The following is a 20,163-nucleotide window of genomic DNA, read 5'->3' on the forward strand; positions in this document are numbered from 1 at the left end:
AAAATAACGTTGGTCAGTAAGTGTGTGTGGGCTTTAAAATAACTTGTAGGTGTTTTCCAACAGAATGCTGACAATATGGAGAAATCCTTGGTTACCGACGCTCAGTGGCAGCAGTGAGTACCAGCTGCAAAGTGCACTGCAGAAATGCACCAGGGCCCTGTCCAAAGCTACGATCACTCCAACTAAAAGGACAAGGGCAGCAGAAACATGGGAACACCACCCCCTGTAAGTTCCCTTCCAAGCCACTCACCGCCCTGACTTGGAAGTACACCAGCCCCAGTTGCTGGGTTAAAATGCCTTCCTAACAGCTTTGTGCATATCCCTTTACTATATCGACTGCAATAGCTGAAGGAGTAGAGACAAAACCACCTACTCAAGGGCAAGTAGGAATAAATGTTATCCTTGCAGTGACTCTCACACGTGAAGAACGAGTAGCATAAATTTCTATTATATTATTTCAACTATTTATGTCATAAACACACTTTTGTGTCTTCTTGCACTTTTTACATTACAATCTGGTCAGAATTTGTAGGTCTCTGTGGTGAGCCTTTTTTCAAGGTGGTACAGTAGCCGTGTGGCTAGCACTGCTGTCTCACAGCACCGGGGAGCCTGGTTAGACTCCAACCTCAGGAGACTGTCGGTGTAGAGTTTGCATGTTTTCCCTGTGTCTGTGTGGGGTTCCTTCAGGTGCTCCAGTTTCCTTCTACAGTCCAAACACTTGCAGGTTAGGTGGATTGGCCATGCTAAGTTGCCCCATTATGTCCAGGGATGTGCAGGCTAGGTGGATCAGCCATGAGGAATTGAAGGGTCCCAGCGATGGGGTAGCAGAACAGGTCTGGCTGCGGTTTTCTTCAGAGAGTCAGTATGGAATCAATAGGCCGAATGGCTTGCTTCCACACTCTAGGGATTCTATGAAAGTTGCAATGATATATTGTATTTCCATTCTTCCTGTTTAAAACTTATGACCCTTTTACCTCAGAAAAATAAAAAGGCAAGACCATGTAGTGCTCTCAGGCTGAGCCACAAAGCTTCACCATAATGAACTAATTTCAAATGGCGTCATCATTTGTAGCAGGCAAACACAACCAGCCTTGAACACATCAAGTCCCATGAATGATCAGTTTCTTTTGCTGATTGAGGGATCCATTTTGGCCAAAAGCCTGAGGAAAACCTTTCTTCAGATTGTGGCTATGATATCTTTCAGATCCATCCAGGAGGGCACACAGTGCCTCAGTTAGAGGCTATGTCTTGGAGGCAGCATCTCTGACAGTGCAGCACTCTGTCAGTCCTGCACTATAAGTGTCAGATCTAATGCTTCACAATCTTGAAGAAGCACCATTTGGGCGAGATACCATAGAATGAACCCATTAGAAATGATCCTCATAGAATCATACGTATAGAAGGTAGGTGGCCGCTTGGCCCATTGTACCTGCTCTAGCTCTCTGACAGAGCATCCAATTCCCTGCTCTAACTGTGTAGCTCTTAAAATCCTTTTCTTTTCAATTCCCTCCAGCAAGTTATGAATGAATCTAATTCCGCTGGCTTTTCGGACAGTACATTCCAACTCATCATAACTCACTGTGACTCATCACCCAATTAGTCTTTTAGCCAATACTGTATCTTAAATCTATGGGCTCTGCTTCAAAAACGCACCCGTAAGCTGAAAAAAAAACCTAAGGCCAGGAAACAAGGTGAAATATATTGGTGTGGAAAAATACTCTTTTCTCTGTGGTAAGATTATTTTCACACAAAACTCAGGCCACGCAAGATTTAATCCTGGAATCAGTATTCTCATTAAACACACAACCAGGAGCGGATCAGACCATGAGATAACAATGTGTGGAGATGGATGAACACAGCAGGCCAAGCAGCATCTCAGGAGCAAAAAAGCTGACGTTTCGGGCCTAGACCCTTCAACAGAGAGGGGGATGGGGAGAGGGTTCTGAAATAAATAGGGAGAGAGGGGGAGGCGGACTGAAGATGGGTAGAGGAGAAGATAGGTGGAGAGGAGAGTATAGGTGGGGAGGTGGGGAGGGGATAGGTCAGTCCAGGGAGGATGGACAGGTCAAGGGGGCGGGATGGGGTTAAGAGATAGGGAATGGAGGTGTGGCTTGAGGTGGGAGGAGGGGATAGGTGAGAGGAAGAACAGGGTAGGCAGGCGGGGACGAGCTGGGCTGGTTTTGGGATGCAGTGCGGGGAGGGAAGATTTTGAAGCTTGTGAAATCCAGATTGATACCATTGGGCTGCAGGGTTCCCAGGCGGAATTTGAATTAGACCGCCACTATTTTACTTCTAATCCCTTTGCTTCCTTCAATTCTTTCTTCATGAAAGAGCTAGTTTTCTGACAATCAGGCAATTGCCTAAGCCATCCTAACCTTCAACACACACTCCATGCAGAGGATGTCATAGTAAACAGCGTCTCCTGTTTCTGTGCAGTTGTCGATAAGTTTTGGCAATTTGTATAGAATTGCAAACCCTCAACACTTGTTAAAACACCTCAATGACTCATTCCTGGCATTTAGTTCCATCCTACTCACCAGTTTGTAGCTCAACTTCATTCTAATCTGTAGGCTTGCCAGACGTGAAAAAATATCTTTGGGTCCCAATTTGCATGTGGCCTGCCCCTTCAAGATTTTCTCATGCTCCCTGTTTCTGTACCCATTAGATTTATCTTTTCTATTTCTGTGACTGCTCCTCTCCCTCTTTCTTTGATATGTATACCACATCAATCCTGTTTACTCATCAATCCAATCTTCACTAATGCACAAACAACAACAGAAATTCTTTTGGTTTTTCTTCCCTTACTCTCTTTGACTTCGGGTCCAGCAAAGATTTGATTTTAAAATTGTCATTCCTGTTTCGAAATTCTGCCACAGCCTTACCCCGTTCTATCTCTGTAATTTCTTTTAGCACTGTAAACTAACCTCCAACATAGACTTTTCTGCAGTGCGTGTTGTAATCGCTCTATCACAGCTTTTCCTTTTAGTCACTTCAGGGATGTAGCCATCGCTTGCTGGCCCAGCATTTATTGCCCATCTGCAATTGTCTTGGAGAAAGTAGTGAGTGCAGTCTTTTCAAACTCCTGCAGAACATATAGTGTAGCTGGACCCACACTAGGAAAGGATTTCCACCCAGTGACAGTGAAGGAATTTTTTTTTATTTTCATAGAATCCCTACAGTGTGGAAACAGGTCGTTTAGCCCAACAAATCAATATCAACCCTCAGAGCTTCCAACCAGACCAATTCCCCTATAACACACCTAAACTACACATCCCTGAACACTATGGGCTATTTAGCATGGGCAATCCACCTAACCTGCACATCTTTGGACTGTGGGGGGAAACTGGAGCACCTGGAGGAAACCCACAGAGACACGGGGAGAATGTGCAAACTCTGCACAGACAGTCGCCTGAGGGTGGAATCGAACCAAGGTCCCTGGCGCTGTGAGGCAGCAGTGCTAGCCACTGAGCCACTGTGCTATCCGAGTTATGACATAGTTTCACGTCAATAGACATTAGACAATAGGTGCTGGAGTAGGCCATTCAGCCCTTCGAGCCAGCACCACCATTCATTATCATCATGGCTGATCATCCACAATTAGTATCCTGTTCCTGCCTTATCCCCATAACCCTTGATTCCACTATCTTTAAGAGCTCTAACCATCTCTTTCTTGAAAGTATCCAGACAGTTGGCCTCCACTGTCTCCTGGGACAGACCATTCCATATATCCACCACTCTCTGGGTAAAGAAGTTTTTCCTCAACTCTGTTCTAAATGGCCTACCCCTTATTTTTAAACTGTGTCCTCCAGTTCTGGACTCACCCATCAGCAAAAACATGCTTCCTGCCTCCACGGTGTCCAATCCCTTAATCTTATACGTCTCAATCAGATCGCCTCTCATTCTCTAAACTCAAGAGTATACAAGCCCAGTCGCTCCAATCTTTCAACTTATCATAGTCCCGCCATTCTGGGAATTAACCTCGTGAATCTTCGCTGCACTCCCTCAATAGCAAGAATGTCCTTCCTCAAATTTGGAGACCAAAACTGCACACAATACTCCAGGTGCGGTCTCACCAGGGCCCTGTACAGCTGCAGAAGGACCTCTTTGCTCATATACTCAATTCCTCTTGTTATGAAGGCCAGCATGCCATAGCTTTTCTCATTGCCTGCTGTACCTGCATTTTTGCTTTCATTGACTGATGTACTAGAATACCTCGATCTCGTTGTACTGCCCCTTTACCTAACTTGACTCCATTGAAATAGCAATCTGCCTTCTTATTCTTACCACCAAAGTGTATAACCGCACATTTATCCACATTAAACTGCATCTGCCATGCATCCGTCCAATCACCTAGCCTGTCCAATTCACCCTGTATTCTCATAACATCCTCCTCACATTTTACACTGCCACCCAGCTTTGTGTCATCAGCAAATTTGCTAATATTACTTTTCATGCCTTCATCTATATCATTAATGTATATTGTAAACAGCTGCGGTCCCAGCATCAAACCTTGTGGTACCCTACTGGTCACTGCCTGCCATTCCAAAAGGTACCCGTTTATCACTACTCTTTGCTTCCTGTTAGCCAGCCAATTTTCAATCCAACTCAGTATTTTTCCCCCAATACCATGTGCCCTAATTTTGCTCACCAATCTCCTATGTGGGACTTTATCAAAGGCTTTCTGAAAGTCCAGGTACACTACATCTACTGGTTCTCTCTTGTCCATCTTCATTAACATCCTCAAAAAATTCCAGAAGATTAGTCAAGCACGATTTCCCCTTTGTAAATCCATGCTAACTCTGACCTATCCTGTTACTGCTATCCAAATGAGTTGTAATTTTAATTTTTATAATTGACTCCAGTATCTTTCCCACCACTGACGTCAGGCTAACCGATCTATAATTTCCTGTTTTCTCTCTCCCTCCTTTCTTGAAAAGTGGGACAACATTAGCCACCCTCCAATCTGCAGGAACTGATCCTGATTCTATAGAACATTGGAAAATGATTACCAATGTGTCCACGATTCTAGAGCCACCTCCTTAAGTACTGGGATGTAGACCATCAGGTCCCGGTGACTTATCAGCCTTCAGACCCAACAGTCTATCCAACACCATTCCCTGCCTAATATAAATTCCCTTCAGTTCATCCATTACCCTAGGTCCTTCAGCCACTATTGCATCTGGGAGATTGCCTGTGTCTTCCCTAGTGAAGACAGATCCAAAGTACCTATTCAACTCTTCTGCCATTTCCTTGTTCCCCATAATAAATTCACCCGTTTCTGACTTCAAGGGCCCAATTTTAGTCTTAACCATCTTTTTCTTTGTACATACCTAAAAAAGCTTTTACTATCCTCCTTTATATTTTTAGCCAGTTTTCTTTCGTACCTCATTTTTTCTTTGCGTATTGCCTTTTTAGTTAGCTTCTGTTGCTCTTTAAAAGTTTCCCAGTCCTCCGGCTTCCCACTCATCTTTGCTATGTTATACTTCTTCTCTCTTATCTTGATACAGTCCTTAACTTCCCTCGTCAGCCACGGCCGCCCCTGCCTCCCCTTAGGATCTTTCTTCCTCTTTGGAATGAATGTCAGGATGGTGAGTGGGATGGTACACACTGCTGCTACTGTGTGACAGTAGTGAAGCGAATTTCTGTTGAAGGCGTTAGATGTGATGCCAATTGAGCGGGCTGCTCTGTCCTGGATGGTGTCGATTTTCTTGACTGTTGTTGAAGCTGTACCCATCCAGGCAAGTGGGGGGTATTCCGTCACACTCCTGACTTGTCCCTTGCCTGTGATGGACAGGGTTTGAGGACAATGGAAGTGAATTGCTCACCTTGTAATTTCTGACCTGCCTTAGGGTAATCCCATTAGCTGCTGGCATGATGCTACAGCCTGGGTTCAATTCCTGCTCAGGCTGAGGTTACCGTGGAATGCTCTGCTTCTCAACCTCACCTGAGGCATGGCGACCCTCAGGTTAAACCACCACTAATTGTCTCTCTCTAATGGGAGCAGCCATGTGGGTCAGACAAGACTACGGTGTTTTTAACTTCACCCTTTATCATTTCTAATGTCCTTTTCTCACATTCATTTACATACATTTTACATCTCCATCTCTCCCTTACTATTTTTGTCGCTCCCTTTGTCATTTACTCCAGGGACATTCACCATCTGTCCCTCTTGTCCTGTGCCAACATCAGAAACACCACCATTTTCTAGTCCCTTTCAGATCTGAAAAGGAGTCATTCTGGACTCTTGTTTATTCTGTTCTCTCGCCACAAATGCTGTCAGGCTGGCTGAACTTCTCAAGTACTTTCTGTTTTTCTTTTAGACTTCCAGCATTGGCTGCATTATTGTTATGTCTCTGTGCTTTTTCTTTAATGAAAGGCTCATTGACTGAAATGCTAACTCTGTTTCTCTCTCTACAGATGCTGCCAGGCCTGATGAGTATTTCCAGTACTTCTTTTCTTTTACCTGTATTTCCCAGTTCTTTGTTGTGAATTCTTGCCATCTATTTCAGTATCTATGGCCCCAACTAAATGCCTAAACCTCACACATTAGCCAAGGCATGTATTGCTCATCCTGCCAATTCCCAACTTAGAATTCTTGGATAGTAAATCTTAGGAGGCCATTGAAGCCATCAAGTCTGAACTGATTCTCTTGAGGTGAAATCTGGTTAGCCTTGCTCCTCCATTCTTTCCTCAAAATCCTTTCAAACTTTCCCACTTCAATCCTTTATCTGAATTCTATTACTAAATCTGTATCCACCAGCACTTTTACTTTCTGGGCAGGAAATTACTGAGCTAGAACTGTCATTATTTCCCCTTGTCCTAATTCAAGGCGTTGAGAACAGTTCCAATGCACATTGCAATTGGGTCAGCTGAAATTAGATGATTTAGAAATAAATGAATGAAAAACTCCCAATAATAGACAGCCTGAGGAACCATAGGTTCAAACTCACCTCTTTCTCTGGAGCACCGTAAGCTCATGACACATGATGTCTCACATGAATCAGGTGGTTGTTGTACAATGGATCCACACTGCATGGTGTAAGGTGCATTAATAACTGTGCTGTCACCATCCTGTTCCCAGTTTGGGATCCACAGAGTCAGTGTAGGGGAGGAAAACCACTGGATAGTGAATAAGAAGGGACCCCTTATTTTAAACAGATGCAGAAGAGCAACTAGGTACAATTATATTGGTGTGATCAACATTGGTAGAAAGACTATGAGAGAGACCTCGATGTTGTGTCTTTGTCCATCGACATCCAAAGCTTGTTTTCTCCTGCCTGGTTCCATTTGTCATTGCCATATTGGGAGGTACTTAATACAGTCTTCAGCACTAACCCCTTCAGAGCCTGACACCCTTCTAAAGCAATACTGTAAACACAAAATATTCAAAAAACTTGAAGAAACTGGCCTCACTTTTTGCTCAAATCAATACTAACCACAATCTTCATCTTCCATCACATGAATAGGGCCATGTACTCACTGAGATGTCATTCCCAGGGATTAGTTTCTGATTTATCTCCTTCAAGAACAACTATTTGTGTCAATATTGTCAGAAAGATGTGTTATCAGCAGAAGATCTATTTAAACTGTTAATTCTGATTCTAGCTGTATCTCTAATTTCTATTTTAAGATTGGCTTAAGACCATCATCAGAATCATCTAGGCTCGAAATATTAGCTTGGCGGTCCATTTCAGAGGGCAGTTCCATGTCACCCGCATCACTGTGGGTCTGGAGTCACATGTAGGCCAGACTGGGTAAGCTCGGCAATTTCCTTCCCCAAAGGACATCAGTAAACCAAATGGGTTTCAATGACATTGATGATAGTTTCACGGTAATCATCATTGAGGTTAGATTTATGTTCCTGATATTTATTAATTAACCGAATTAAAATTTCACCAATTTTAAATCTATCTCTCACGGGCATTAAGCTGGGCATCTGGGATGTTAGTCCAATTAAAAGCTCCACTGCATTGCAGAACCCATTGTTGGACAAACAGAGCCTGAACACTGCCCCAGTAATACCCACACCTACCACAGGCCCCCAAATTGGAAAGCACATGCGGGTGTTGGGTAAATGCTAACTGTGCCATTCCCTGTGCAGAAATAACCTGAAATGTTCACTGGCCAGTGACACACCTGAAGGATGGTTTCTCAAGTGTGAGAGAGAAGCTGCATCTCGGTGAGAGCTAAGACCTTCAGGGTATGTGCAGCTTAACATGATCAAAAGAAGCCAGCAAGTTGAAATTACAATTTCAGAATTATTGTCTTGTACCTCAGTGCCTTTGATCACTCAGCCTAATTGGTGCATCTCACAAGGCTTACATTCTCTTTGATCCAGAAGAGTTGGTCAGTCATACCATGGGATTTGTGATCATGGGAACTGCAGATGCTGGAGAATCCAAGATAACAAAGTGTGGAGCTGGATGAACACAGCAGGCCAAGCAGCATCTCAGGAGCACAAAAGCTGACGTTTCGGGCCTAGACCCTTCATCAGAAAAGGGGGATGGGGAGAGGGAACTGGAATAAATAGGGAGAGAGGGGGAGGCGGACAGCTTCAAAATCTCCCCTCCCCCCACTGCATCCCAAAACCAGTCCAGCCTGTCTCTGCTTCCCTAACCTGTTCTCCCTCTCACCCATCCCTTCCTCCCACCTCAAGCCGCACCTCCATCTCCTACCTACTAACCTCATCCCACCTCCTTGACTTGTCTGTCTTCCCTGGACTGACCTATCCCCTCCCTACCTCCTCACCTATACTCTCCTCTCCACCTATCTTCTTTTCTCTCCATCTTCGGTCGCCTCCCCCTCTCTCCCTATTTATTCCAGTTCCCTCTCCCCATCCCCCTCTCTGATGAAGGGTCTAGGCCCGAAACGTCAGCTTTTGTGCTCCTGAGATGCTGCTTGGCCTGCCGTGTTCATCCAGCTCCACAGTTTGATACCATGGGATTTGAGTATTTTACAGCATGTTGCCCATTATCTCAGTCATCACAGACTGACCATGAGCTGTAATGATTTATGAGCTGCAATGATATTTGAGTAAATGTGCACATAACAATCCTCCTGTGAGGTCAAATGATTCTGAGCAGTACAGGATGAAATGGATTGAGGTCAATCAATACAACTTGTCTTTGCTTAAAATACAAAATAATGATCACATTATATTTCCCTATATTGGTGGGCCAATCTGTTTGACATAAGCAATTACCAGTACCTGTTTACATCCTAACCCCTACACAGCCTTTTGCAAACAGTATTTCTACATTTGCTTTCATTTCTCATGTTCCTATCCAGAGAGGTGACAGAGGCTGGCTGGCACAATAGGTGGGAGGCATTATCAAATGCTCACACAGGCTGACAAATTCCTTATTATTTACAGAAACAAACAAAAATAAAGCTTGAATTATTTCAGCACCTTCAATAAAAATATAGTTGGCTGGATTTTTGCCCCTGAGATAATGGGAACTGCAGATGCTGGAGAATCCAAGATAATAAAGTGTGAAGCTGGATGAACACAGCAGGCCAAGCAGCATCTCAGGAGCACAAAAGCCGACATTTCCGGCCTAGACCCTTCCTCTGATGAAGGGTCTAGACCCGAAACGTCAGCTTTTGTGCTCCTGAGATGCTGCTTGGCCTGCTGTGTTCATCCAGCTTCACACTTTATTATCTTGGATTTTTGCCCCTGTTGGGACTAGGAAGGGTGATAAATGTATACCCGTCAGCCAATGCACCCACTCCCAGCTCCATCCAACCTCTGGGGGGATCAGAGACTGGCACATGCTATTGCTGGGTATATGACAGACCTAATGAAGTCCCATCAAGGCACACTGGCTGGCATCTTCAGGTAATGGGCCAATCTAGGTGCCTGAAAGTGGGTGGATGGACAGCCTGTCTCCATCCCCAATTAATGGGATGTCCTTATGACACTAAAAATGAGTGATTGTTTCCTTTTGGGAAAATAGGGCTCAGGATCAGGGGAATGCACCAACTTCAATTTGCTGAACACAGCAAACCTCTACCTCCCACGTGCCCCTCCCCCACCCCCACTCCCCCACCTCACCACCACCAGAGGAAAGGTCCACACCTTTGTGGGACTAAACCTTTCTTTAAGGCACAACCTTTAAGCAGAATTCTCTTTTGGATCTTTTCAGTGGAACAGATGGTCAAAATATCCTGAAAGTGAGGCACTGAAACGTGCGCAGAAGGCAAGGATTCAGACCCAGGGATTAGACCCACAATCCGAGAGAATCCTGGTGAGATTATGGCAGTGACAGCCAAGAGTAACTGCAGGGCCCATGGGCAAACTCAGCCAGTTAGGGATAGGGCAGTTCACCCAACAGATTAGACCCGCTAGGCCTGAAACGTCAGCCTTCCTGCTCTTCTGATGCTGCTTGGCCTGCTGTGTTCATCTAGCTCTACACCTTGTTATCTCAGACTAATAAAACCTCAAACTAATAATGTTAACTGACAGAAGCTGTGGTGATACCAGACCATAGCGAGTAAGCATGAAAATTGCCAGTGCCCAATATTAACTTTAGCTATCCCGAGCTACAGGACCTTATTTTCAATTGTCTGAATCGATGTAATGCTCTAAGTACCACCACAGAGCTGACATTACCTCCACGTTGGCAGTGTTGCATTATGTCTCATAGTCTTTAAGAGACAGGATCATAATATCATTGCTGAAAACAACAAATGCTGGAGATCACATCGGGTCAGGAAGCATCCATGGAGACAGAGCAAGCTAATGTTTTGAGTCCAGACGTCTATTCATTGGAGCTGATGTGGAGTGTGGAGGGAGCAATAGATAGGATGGGGGAGTGGGGCCATGTGTGGAGGTGGTGAAGTGTAGTGTGCTGGGAGAGAAGAATGTTGATAGTTCAGATTAACTGATTGGAATGTGAGAATGACAGTGTCTAGCTGCCAGACTGGAAAGAACAGACAGACCCCACCGGGGTGGGGGCAAGGGTAGAGAGGGCGTGGTGACAGAGAATGTAACAAGTAAAGGTAAAAGAAAGGGGAGGAATGGGAGTGGGTTCACAACTTAAAGATTTGAACTCAATATTGATCTCAGAAGGCTGTAAAATACCGAGTTTGAAGATGAGATGTTGTTCTTCCAGTTTGTGTTGGGATTCACTGGAGCACTGCAGTGTGCCGAGGACAGACACAGTGGCATGTGGGCAGGGCACTGTGTTAAGCTGACCAGCTACAGGAAGGTCAGGGTCACGTTTGTGCACGAACCAGAGGTGATCTGCAAAGCGGTCACCAGCCTGTGTTTGGTTGCAGCGAATACAACACACAAGATTGGAGGAGTTACAGGTGAAATGTTGCTTCACCTGGAAAGACCATTTAGACCAGTGAGCAGGGAGGAGGTGAAGGGGCAGGTGTTGCACCTTCTGTGGTTACATGGGAAGGGCCTGTGGGAAGGAGTGTGGTGCTAGTTGTCGAGGAATGAACTGGAGTATCCCAGAGGGAATGATCCCTGTGAAACGCGGGCAGGGGGAGTGGGGTAAGATGTGTTTGGTGGTGGCGTTCTGCTGGAGTTGTCTGAAATGGTGGAGAATGATCCTTTGAATGTGGAGACCTCCACAACCACTACAACAAAGCCACTGACTCCCTTAGCTACCTTGACTACAGCTCTTTACACCCAACATCCTGCAAGGATTCCATCCCATTCTCCCAGTTCCTTCATCCACATCACATCTGTTTGGATGATGCCACCTTCGGAAAGAGCACTGCTGACATGGCTTGCTTCTTCCATGACCATGGTTTCCCATCCACTGTGGTTGACAGGATCCTCTACTGCATCTGACCTATCACTCGTGCTTCCACCCTTGCCCCTTCCCATCACTCACAACAGCGTAAACAGGCCCCCCTTATCCTCACTTTTCATCCCATCCCACTCCGCATTCAAAGGATCATTGGACTGAAGTATGACCCTATGACTATGACTCTAAAGTTTTTCTGAAGGGCTTCCAAAGTATTTACATCCTTCCTTAAATGTGATAACCAATACTGTACAAAGTACACCAGATGTGGTCTCACCAATGTCCTGCATAACTGAGGCAAAGCCTCCCATCTTGTGAATCGAATTCTCCTCACAGTAAGTGAAGAAACTCCATTCGCCTTCCTAATTGCTATAGCTCAGCTCACACACTAGAATACTCAGAGACAATGTTTTTCACTCTCTTTCTCACAAGTCTTTCATTCTCTCTCTTTTCTCTTTATTTCCTTCTCTGCCTTAATCATTCTTTCTCTGAGGGAGAAAGCAAAATCAGAAAATTTTGAAAAATGAATGATAGACCAACAAAAGGTTCTCCCTGCAGTAACTGATGAGAGCACATTTCTCTTATTTTTGAAAGAATCTCTCCCTGCTTTTTATAAGAGATGCAGCAATATTTCTGCAATAAATTTGATTAAAAAAACCTTTCTGCAACCTGCTGGTAATGATTCAAAATGACATTAAAAATACCATGGACACCGCAGGGGTAAGATGATAAAAAGTATGACATCAGATACCCTGTGATCGCAATGACTCTATCAGAGTACAACAGGATTGACATTTGTAACCATTTGAACAATAAATGAGACTTTTTTTTAGATCTAGCTTGGACAGTTGCCAAGCTGGATTTCTGGACAATCTGAAGTGAAGCAATTAAAAGGGGCTTTCTTATTCCGATCTTGGGATACAGATAGGGTCAGTACCATTTTGAAGCCTCTTCCTGTTTTATGAATGGGAGGTTGTTCCACTCTTCATATTACAAACCCCCTCTCATTTCAAGCAATACAGAAACAGCCCATTTGGTCCATCTGGTCTATGCTAGCACTTATGCTCCATAAGAGCCTCTTTAAACCCTTCCCCATATTCTTCCATTTCTTTCTCCTTGTGGACTTTTCAAGCTTCACCCTACATTCAGTGAATCAGCTTTATTGGATTGGATGGTCTTAAGAATCCCCTCAATGATTGAGTGTCGAACTCAACTAGTTTGGAATTAAGGCACGGGGATGTTGGGTCTGGAGTGATTTTAGATGACAAAATCTGACGTTGAGACAGTAAGCATTGACTCTGACTTTCACTACATTTCAGTCCAGATCCCAGTAAGCTCAGACAAGCTATTCAACTGTGGGACAGCATCACAACAGAACTGAGGGTCTTCTCCACCCTATCTCTATACATTACCCTTGTTTGACTGCATTCACTGTGTAGTGATAAAGAACCAGATCCTCAATGACACCTTCCCTTCAACCTTGACTCCAACTGACAGGTACCTTGAGGGCAATTGCTAGACTGGGTGAGATCAATTGGTCTTGCATGGACCTTGGTTTTTGAATCTGGGATCTACCCAATCTGTAAAGCTCGCTGCATTATTGAAAAAAAAGTCAGAAAACTCACAAAACCAGGTAATTAGTAATCTTGCAAATTGTCCCATTGAGTTAAAGGTGAAAAGTTTAGACAAAATGTATCTGTTTTATCAGCGATGATGTGGAGGTGCCGGTGTTGGACTGGGGTGGACAAAGTTACAAATCACACAACAACAGGTTATAGTCCAACAGGTTTATTTGAAAACACAAGCTTTCGGAGCCTCGATCCTCCTGCAGGCTCCGAAAGCTTGTGTTTTCAAATAAACCTTTTGGATTATAACCTGTTGTTGTGTGATTTGTAACTTTGTCCACCCCAGTCCAACACCAGCACCTCCACATCATCGCTGAGAAAACAGATACGTTTTGTCTAAACTTTTCATCTTTAACTCAACGGGACAATTTGCAAGAATACTAATTCAGACAGAAAATCCAATGATTATTCCATGTGAGAGTAGAGCACTGATCTGTTGGGAAATAGACTAATTAGTATTGACATTGGCATGGAGAATGCACCAGGTAATAATGGCTGGCAGTTAACTGCTAAGCTTTATTTACATTTTAAACTTGGCAGAGTGACATTGATTGATCACGGCATCGTCAACCTGCCTCTGAAAACTTTAAGTTTAAAATTTCAAAATGCTATTAAGCAACCCCACAGCAATCTCCTTTCATACAGTTTTCCCCTTACATTGGTATTCCTTCAACTCACCCCTTATCCTGTAGAATATTCGTCTTCAGGGGTTTATCCATTCCCTTTGAATTCAGGAAATACTTTTCAAGATGGCAACATGTAACTGGTGGAGTGCCGCAGGGATCAGTGTCGGAACCACAATTATTTACAATATATATTGCTGATTTGAATGAGGAAAGTGATGGAGATGACATAAAAAAAGTTTGCAGAGGGATATAGACTTAATAAATAAGTGGGCAAAGCTTGGCAGATGGAATATAATGTGGGAAAATGTGAGTTTATGCACTTTAACAGGAAGAATTGAGCTGAATATTATTTAAATGCAAAAACACTGCAGAAAGTTACAAAACAGAAGGATCTGGAAGTCGTCTTGCATGGATCATGAAAAACCAGCTGCCAAATTCAGCATGTGGTAGGGCAGGCAAAGGGAGAGGAATATAAAAGTTGGGAGGTTTCACTAAAACTGTGCAAGGCACTAGTCAGAGCACAGCTGGAGTGCTGTGAACAGTTTTAGTACCCTTAATCAAGGAAAGGTAGACTAGCATTGGAGGCATTCCAGAGAAGGTTCACTAGGCTGATCCAGGTATAAAGGGACAGTCTTATGAGGAGATGTTGAGTAAGTTGGGCCTGTACTCAATATAATTTAGAAGAATGAGAGGTGACCTTATTGAAACATACAAGATTCTTTGAAGACTTTGGCAGGTAAATGCAGAAAGGTTGATTCCCCTTGTGACAGGGTCTAGGACCAGAGGGCATCATCTCAGAATAAGGATTTGTACATTTAAAACAGAGATGAGAAGGAACTACTTCTCTCATCGGGTAGTGAATCTGCAGAATTCTTTACTGTAAAGGGCTGTTGAGGCTGGGTCACTAAATATATTCAAGACTGAGGTAGACATATCTGTAATCACTAAGAGAAATGAGGGTTGTGGGGTTATGGCAAGAAAGTGAAGTTGGAGGTTGTCAGATCAGCCATAATTATATTAAACTGCAGATCAGAATTGATGGGCTGAATGGCCCATTTCTGCTCCTACAGTTTCATGGTCTTAAAGCCTCAATTGAACTTGTCTCCACCATACTGTCAGCCTGTGCATTCTACACCCGAACCTCTCGCTGCATGAAGAAAGGTGTTTCTTCATGTTGCCTCTGGTTCTTTTACTAATGATCTTTGACTCTTGACTGTTCTTCCATTGGGAACAGCCTCTTCCTGTCCAGGCCCCCTCCTAAATTTGAATGCCACTACCAAATCTTCACTCAAACTCGTCTTATCCAAAGAAAACAGTCCCAACTTCTGCAGATAACAAGTTGCAGAGCTGGATGAATACAGCAGGCCAAGCAGCATCTTAGGAGCAGGAAAGCTGATGTTTCGGGCCTAGACCCTTGATCAGAAATTTCTGAAGAAGGGTCTAGGCCCGAAACATCAGCCTTCATGCTCCTCTGATGCTGCTTGGCCTGCTGTGTTCATCTAGCTCCACACCTTGTTATCCCAGATTCTCTGCAGTTCATCTTCAGTTTCTGTTATCTGTGACCCAACTTCTGCAGTTTATTGATGTGACTGAAGTTTCTCATTCCTGGAATCAGCTTGGGCTGGAAAATGGCAAGTAACATTCATGCCACATGTGACTGTCTGTGTGGAGACTGCACATTCTCCCTGTGTCTGCGTGGCTTTGCTTCAGGCACTCCATTTTCCTCCCACAGTCCAAAGATGTGCAGGTTAGGGTGGATTGGCCATGGGAAACGTAGGGTTACACAAATAGGATAGGAAAATGAGTCAGGGTAGGATGCTATTTGGAGCGTTGCTCTGGACTTGTTGGGCCAAATGGTCTGTTTCTACACTGTATGATGAAGTCAGGGGTGTAATGAAACATGCCTCATTTGCCTAGATGGGTGCAGCTCCAATAACACTCAGGAAGCTTGGCACCAGCTGGAATAACGCACCCCGCTTGATTGGCAGCACATCCACAAACAACCGCCCCTCCAACACCAACACTCAGTAGTGGCAGTGTGTACTATCCACAAGGTGCACTGCAGAAATTCACCAGAGATCCTTAGACAGCACCTTCCAAACCCACAACCACTTCCATCTAGAAGCTCATAGAAACACTACCACTGGCACGCTCCCCTCCAAGTCACCCACCATTTTGACTTGGAAATAAATCACCTTTCCTTAGGAGCTGCTGGGTCAAAATCCTGGAACTCATTCTCTGACAGCATTGTGAGTGTCCCCAAGTATGTGGATTACAGTGGTTCAAGAAGGCAGCTCACTCCCACCTTCTTGAGGGTAAATGGGGTTGGACAATACATGCTGGTCCAGCTAGTAATGCCCACTTCCAATGATTGAATAAAAAGAAAATTCTCATGAACACAACTGTGTTTAAAGCCTTCAAATCTGACAGAAAAATGTTGTCGAGGGTTGGACAGAATCCTTCAGTTAAGGCCAGGCCAGTGTACTGTATTTAATAATACTGTAAATTTTGTAAGTTTAGCTTTTATGCATTGGTGTTCCAGACTCCTTTTTCTCCTGAATTGAATTAAGCTGACATGAGCACTGCAAGCTGCAAGAAAACTGCTGACGGCATGTCAGAGACTCGGAGAGAATCCCAGCTTTCAGTCTGTTACAATTGCATTCTGTCCCATGGGCTGTCAGGGCAGATGAGCTCAGCTTTCTCCTCTGCCTGCACCTGTGCTTCAGAAATAGCAGCCCCCGCTCCCCTGCCATGGGTTTGCCTCATCACACTGTATTGACCATCCTCAGAGAGCAGAAAGGTGCTTTGGATATCCAGCACTATCATGTTCTGACTCACTATATTAGATTAGATTAGATTCCCTACAGTGTGGAAACAGGCCCTTCGGCCCAACAAGTCCACACCTCCCATTGCGATATTCCACCCAGACCCATCCCCCATAACCCACACACCCCTGAACACTATGGGCAATTTAGCATGGCCAATCCACCTAGCCTGCACATCTTTGGACTGTGGGAGGAAACCGGAGCACCCAGAGGAAACCCACGTAATCTTGGCATGTGGTCACACCTTCTAAAGCAAATGGTGATCAGACACAGCCCATGCCCAACTGTATTTTAATGTTTTGGGAACATTAAATCTTTTAACTCAGGATCTTTTAACTCAGTGTAGAATGCAACACAGGCATAAAGAGGATATCATTGATCTCCTAGACCCTGCTCTGTCTACCATTCACTCAGATCATGAACAACACATACTCAACTCCATTTACCCAATGCTGACACCCTGACACAGCAAAACTCCTCCAATTTCAATCTTAAAACTTCTTACCGACCCTTGCAGCATGCACAGATATTTGGAGAGAAAGTTCCATATTTTGCTTTTGTGTGTTTCCTGACGTCACTCCTGAATGCGTCAGTTATAACTTATTTCCTCTCGATCTCAACCGCCTCCCCACCAAACCACACCCCCCACCCCCACCCCACCAGATCGACCAGATCAACTGGTGTCAACTGGATCCACTCCATTGCATCCTTCTGGCATTTTGAACACTTTGATCAGATTACCCCTCCAATGTTACAAATTAAAGGGAATACAAGCCTAGACTATACGCCCTGTCCCTCTAGTTGAACCCTTTCAGTCTCTGTTTCATTCTGGCAAATCCCCTTCCAAAGCCAACATACCTTCAAATCTATTTTAATTGGACACCATTGTTTATCTACCAGATAATCCCACTGATGAGGCTCCCGACTGAGTGTTGGGGGAAAGCACCTACAAGAAGCACTGTTTGTCATCTCTATGGTTACACCTGCCAAGTTCCATTTCCACATGGAATCTTCCTAAGCAATGAGAAGAGTGGCTAATCCAGTCGTCCCTACCCTGGGCACTCTGACCACTCACAACACGCTAACAGTGAAGTGTCTCATGATGGGCACAGGTCACTGAGGGGGCTATTCAAACAGCTTGAGTTTTGTGTAAAGTCATCTTCACCCCACTCTACCGGCACCTTGATATTACTCAATAACTTGAATTAATCCAACAGGCTGTGCTGACACTGCTTGGAACATGCTAAACAAAGCCAAACTAACCATGCCAATTTATTTCCTCACACCCCAAGCGAAACTCTTGCGTCCAAAATGTTTTAATACCTTCTGTTTGTATGATTGGACCCTGCACAGGATGACATTATGCTGAAAGCTGGGCTTATACTATGTCTCTCCTTGTTTAACCAACACCCAATCCTCAAGCAAATTAGAATAATCCCTGAGATCCTCAATGATTCCTAGAGTTAAAAGCACAAACCAGCGTGACTTCTTATCTACATGCACCTGCTGCACAGAAAAACAATTTTGGGAAGTTCACATCTCATGCTAGCTGCTTGACTCATTGTATATCATTTCATTCAAAACAATTGCTTAAAGATCCCCTTCCACAATCACGAGCTCCCTCCCTTCAGGCTCAGGATGTAGGGAACTGAACTGGATTTGAATCTGGAATAGGAGACCTCTGAGGTCTTCTAAGGTAGCTTTTTCAGTTAGCTCGGAACCTTTTTCAATAATGCAGATCAAATACTACTGCGTTTACAGTCTTTGAGGAACTGATGCAGCTCTATTCAAGCAGTAAGAAAGGGTTGTCATCCACACACTCATCACAGACTCCCACTTACCTAAGGAATTTGATGGGCTCAGTAGCTGCTGCCTGCTGTACAGCACCGTGGTTTGTGTTGGCCATGTCTAGGTGTAGTGGTCGCTGTTCTTGTGTGTGGAGAGATGGGCAGGTTCTGCTGGGTCCTGATGCTGACGCTATGAGCTGTTATCAGACTCTATGCCTTCAGTAATACAGTGATTAGTGATTCAGTTTTCTCCCTCATTGGTTGGCAGACCATCCAATCAGAAGCAGGCTGGTTTCAGGGGATTGGCAAGAGATTGGCCTGAAGCATAAACACAGCAGTATTTACTGGTGTGTATATGTGTGCGTGTATGAGCATTTATGAGTGTTGTATGCATGTATATGTGTGTATGTCAGTGTGTATCTGTGTGTGCATGTGATTGTGAGTGTGTGTATGTCAATGTATGTGAATGTATGTGAGTGTTGTATGTGAGTATCTGTGAGACAGTGTGTCTACGTCTGTGGGTAAAGGTATTTGAGTGTGTGCCTGAGTATGTACATTGAATATGACTATGTCTGAATGTGCTTTTAATTTTTTTTCATGGGATGTCAATGTTATTGGCAAGGCCAGTATTTATTGCCCATCCCTAATTGCCCTGAAAATGCATAGCTTGGTAGTTCATTTCACAGGCAGTTAAAAGTCAACCATGTTGCTGTAGGTCCAGAGTCAGATATTGGCCAGACCAGGAAAAGACAGCAGATTTCCTTCCCCAAAGGGCATTAGAGCAGAAGCTGGGTCATAACAAAAATCTGTAGTATTTACACAATGGCTGTTAGGCTGTCTTTTAATTCCATTTATTTTAATTGAATTCAAATATTGCCTTAGAACTCATATCCCCAGAACACCAGCCTGGAGTTCTGGATTATTATATGTGTATGTGAATGTGTATATTTGCTTATGTATATGTCTGTGTATGTGAATGTGTATATGTCAAAGCACGCACATCTGTGTTTATGTGAATGTGTACATGTGAGTGTGTGCATGCATGCATACCCATGTTGTTTTTATTCATTCACAGGGATGAGGGCAATGCTGGCGAGGCTGGCATTTATTGCCCATCCCTAATTGACCAGAGGGCAGTTAAGAGTCAACCACATTGTTGTGGGTCTGGAGTCACATGTAGTCCAGACCAGGTAAGGAAGACAGTTTCCTTCCCCGAAGGGCATTAGTAACCAAGATAACAAAGTGTGGAGCTGGATGAACACAGCAGGCCAAGCAGCATCTTAGGAGCACAAAAGCTGACGTTTCAGGCCTAGACGCCTCTGATAAAGGGTCTAGGCCCGAAACGTCAGCTTTTGTGCTCCTAAGATGCTGCTTGGCCTGCTGTGTTCATCCAGCTTCACACTTTGTTATCTCAGATTCTCCAGCATCTGTAGTTCCCATTATCTCGGATCGGCATTAGTAACCAGATGGGTTTTTCCCTAACAATTAATTCACGGTCATCATTAGATTCTTAATTCCAGATATTTATTGAATTCAAA

General features: G+C 44.2%; 1 protein-coding gene across 2 annotated transcripts in view; it reads right to left on the minus strand.

The window, feature by feature from the left end:
• The window catches only part of yjefn3 (YjeF N-terminal domain containing 3), a 132,425-nt gene extending 113,584 nt beyond the window's left edge, over positions 1–18,841 (minus strand). For both annotated transcript variants that reach the window (XM_048559900.2, XM_048559899.2), the window contains exon 1: positions 18,680–18,841. In XM_048559900.2, the coding sequence (XP_048415857.1) occupies positions 18,680–18,744 (65 nt within the window). In that variant the 5' untranslated portion in view covers positions 18,745–18,841. The remainder of the gene's footprint in view (positions 1–18,679) is intronic.
• Between the last annotated feature and the right edge of the window lie 1,322 nt (positions 18,842–20,163).

Source organism: Stegostoma tigrinum, chromosome 30 (assembly GCF_030684315.1).
Source record: "Stegostoma tigrinum isolate sSteTig4 chromosome 30, sSteTig4.hap1, whole genome shotgun sequence".
Taxonomy (NCBI): Eukaryota; Metazoa; Chordata; class Chondrichthyes; order Orectolobiformes; family Stegostomatidae; genus Stegostoma; species Stegostoma tigrinum.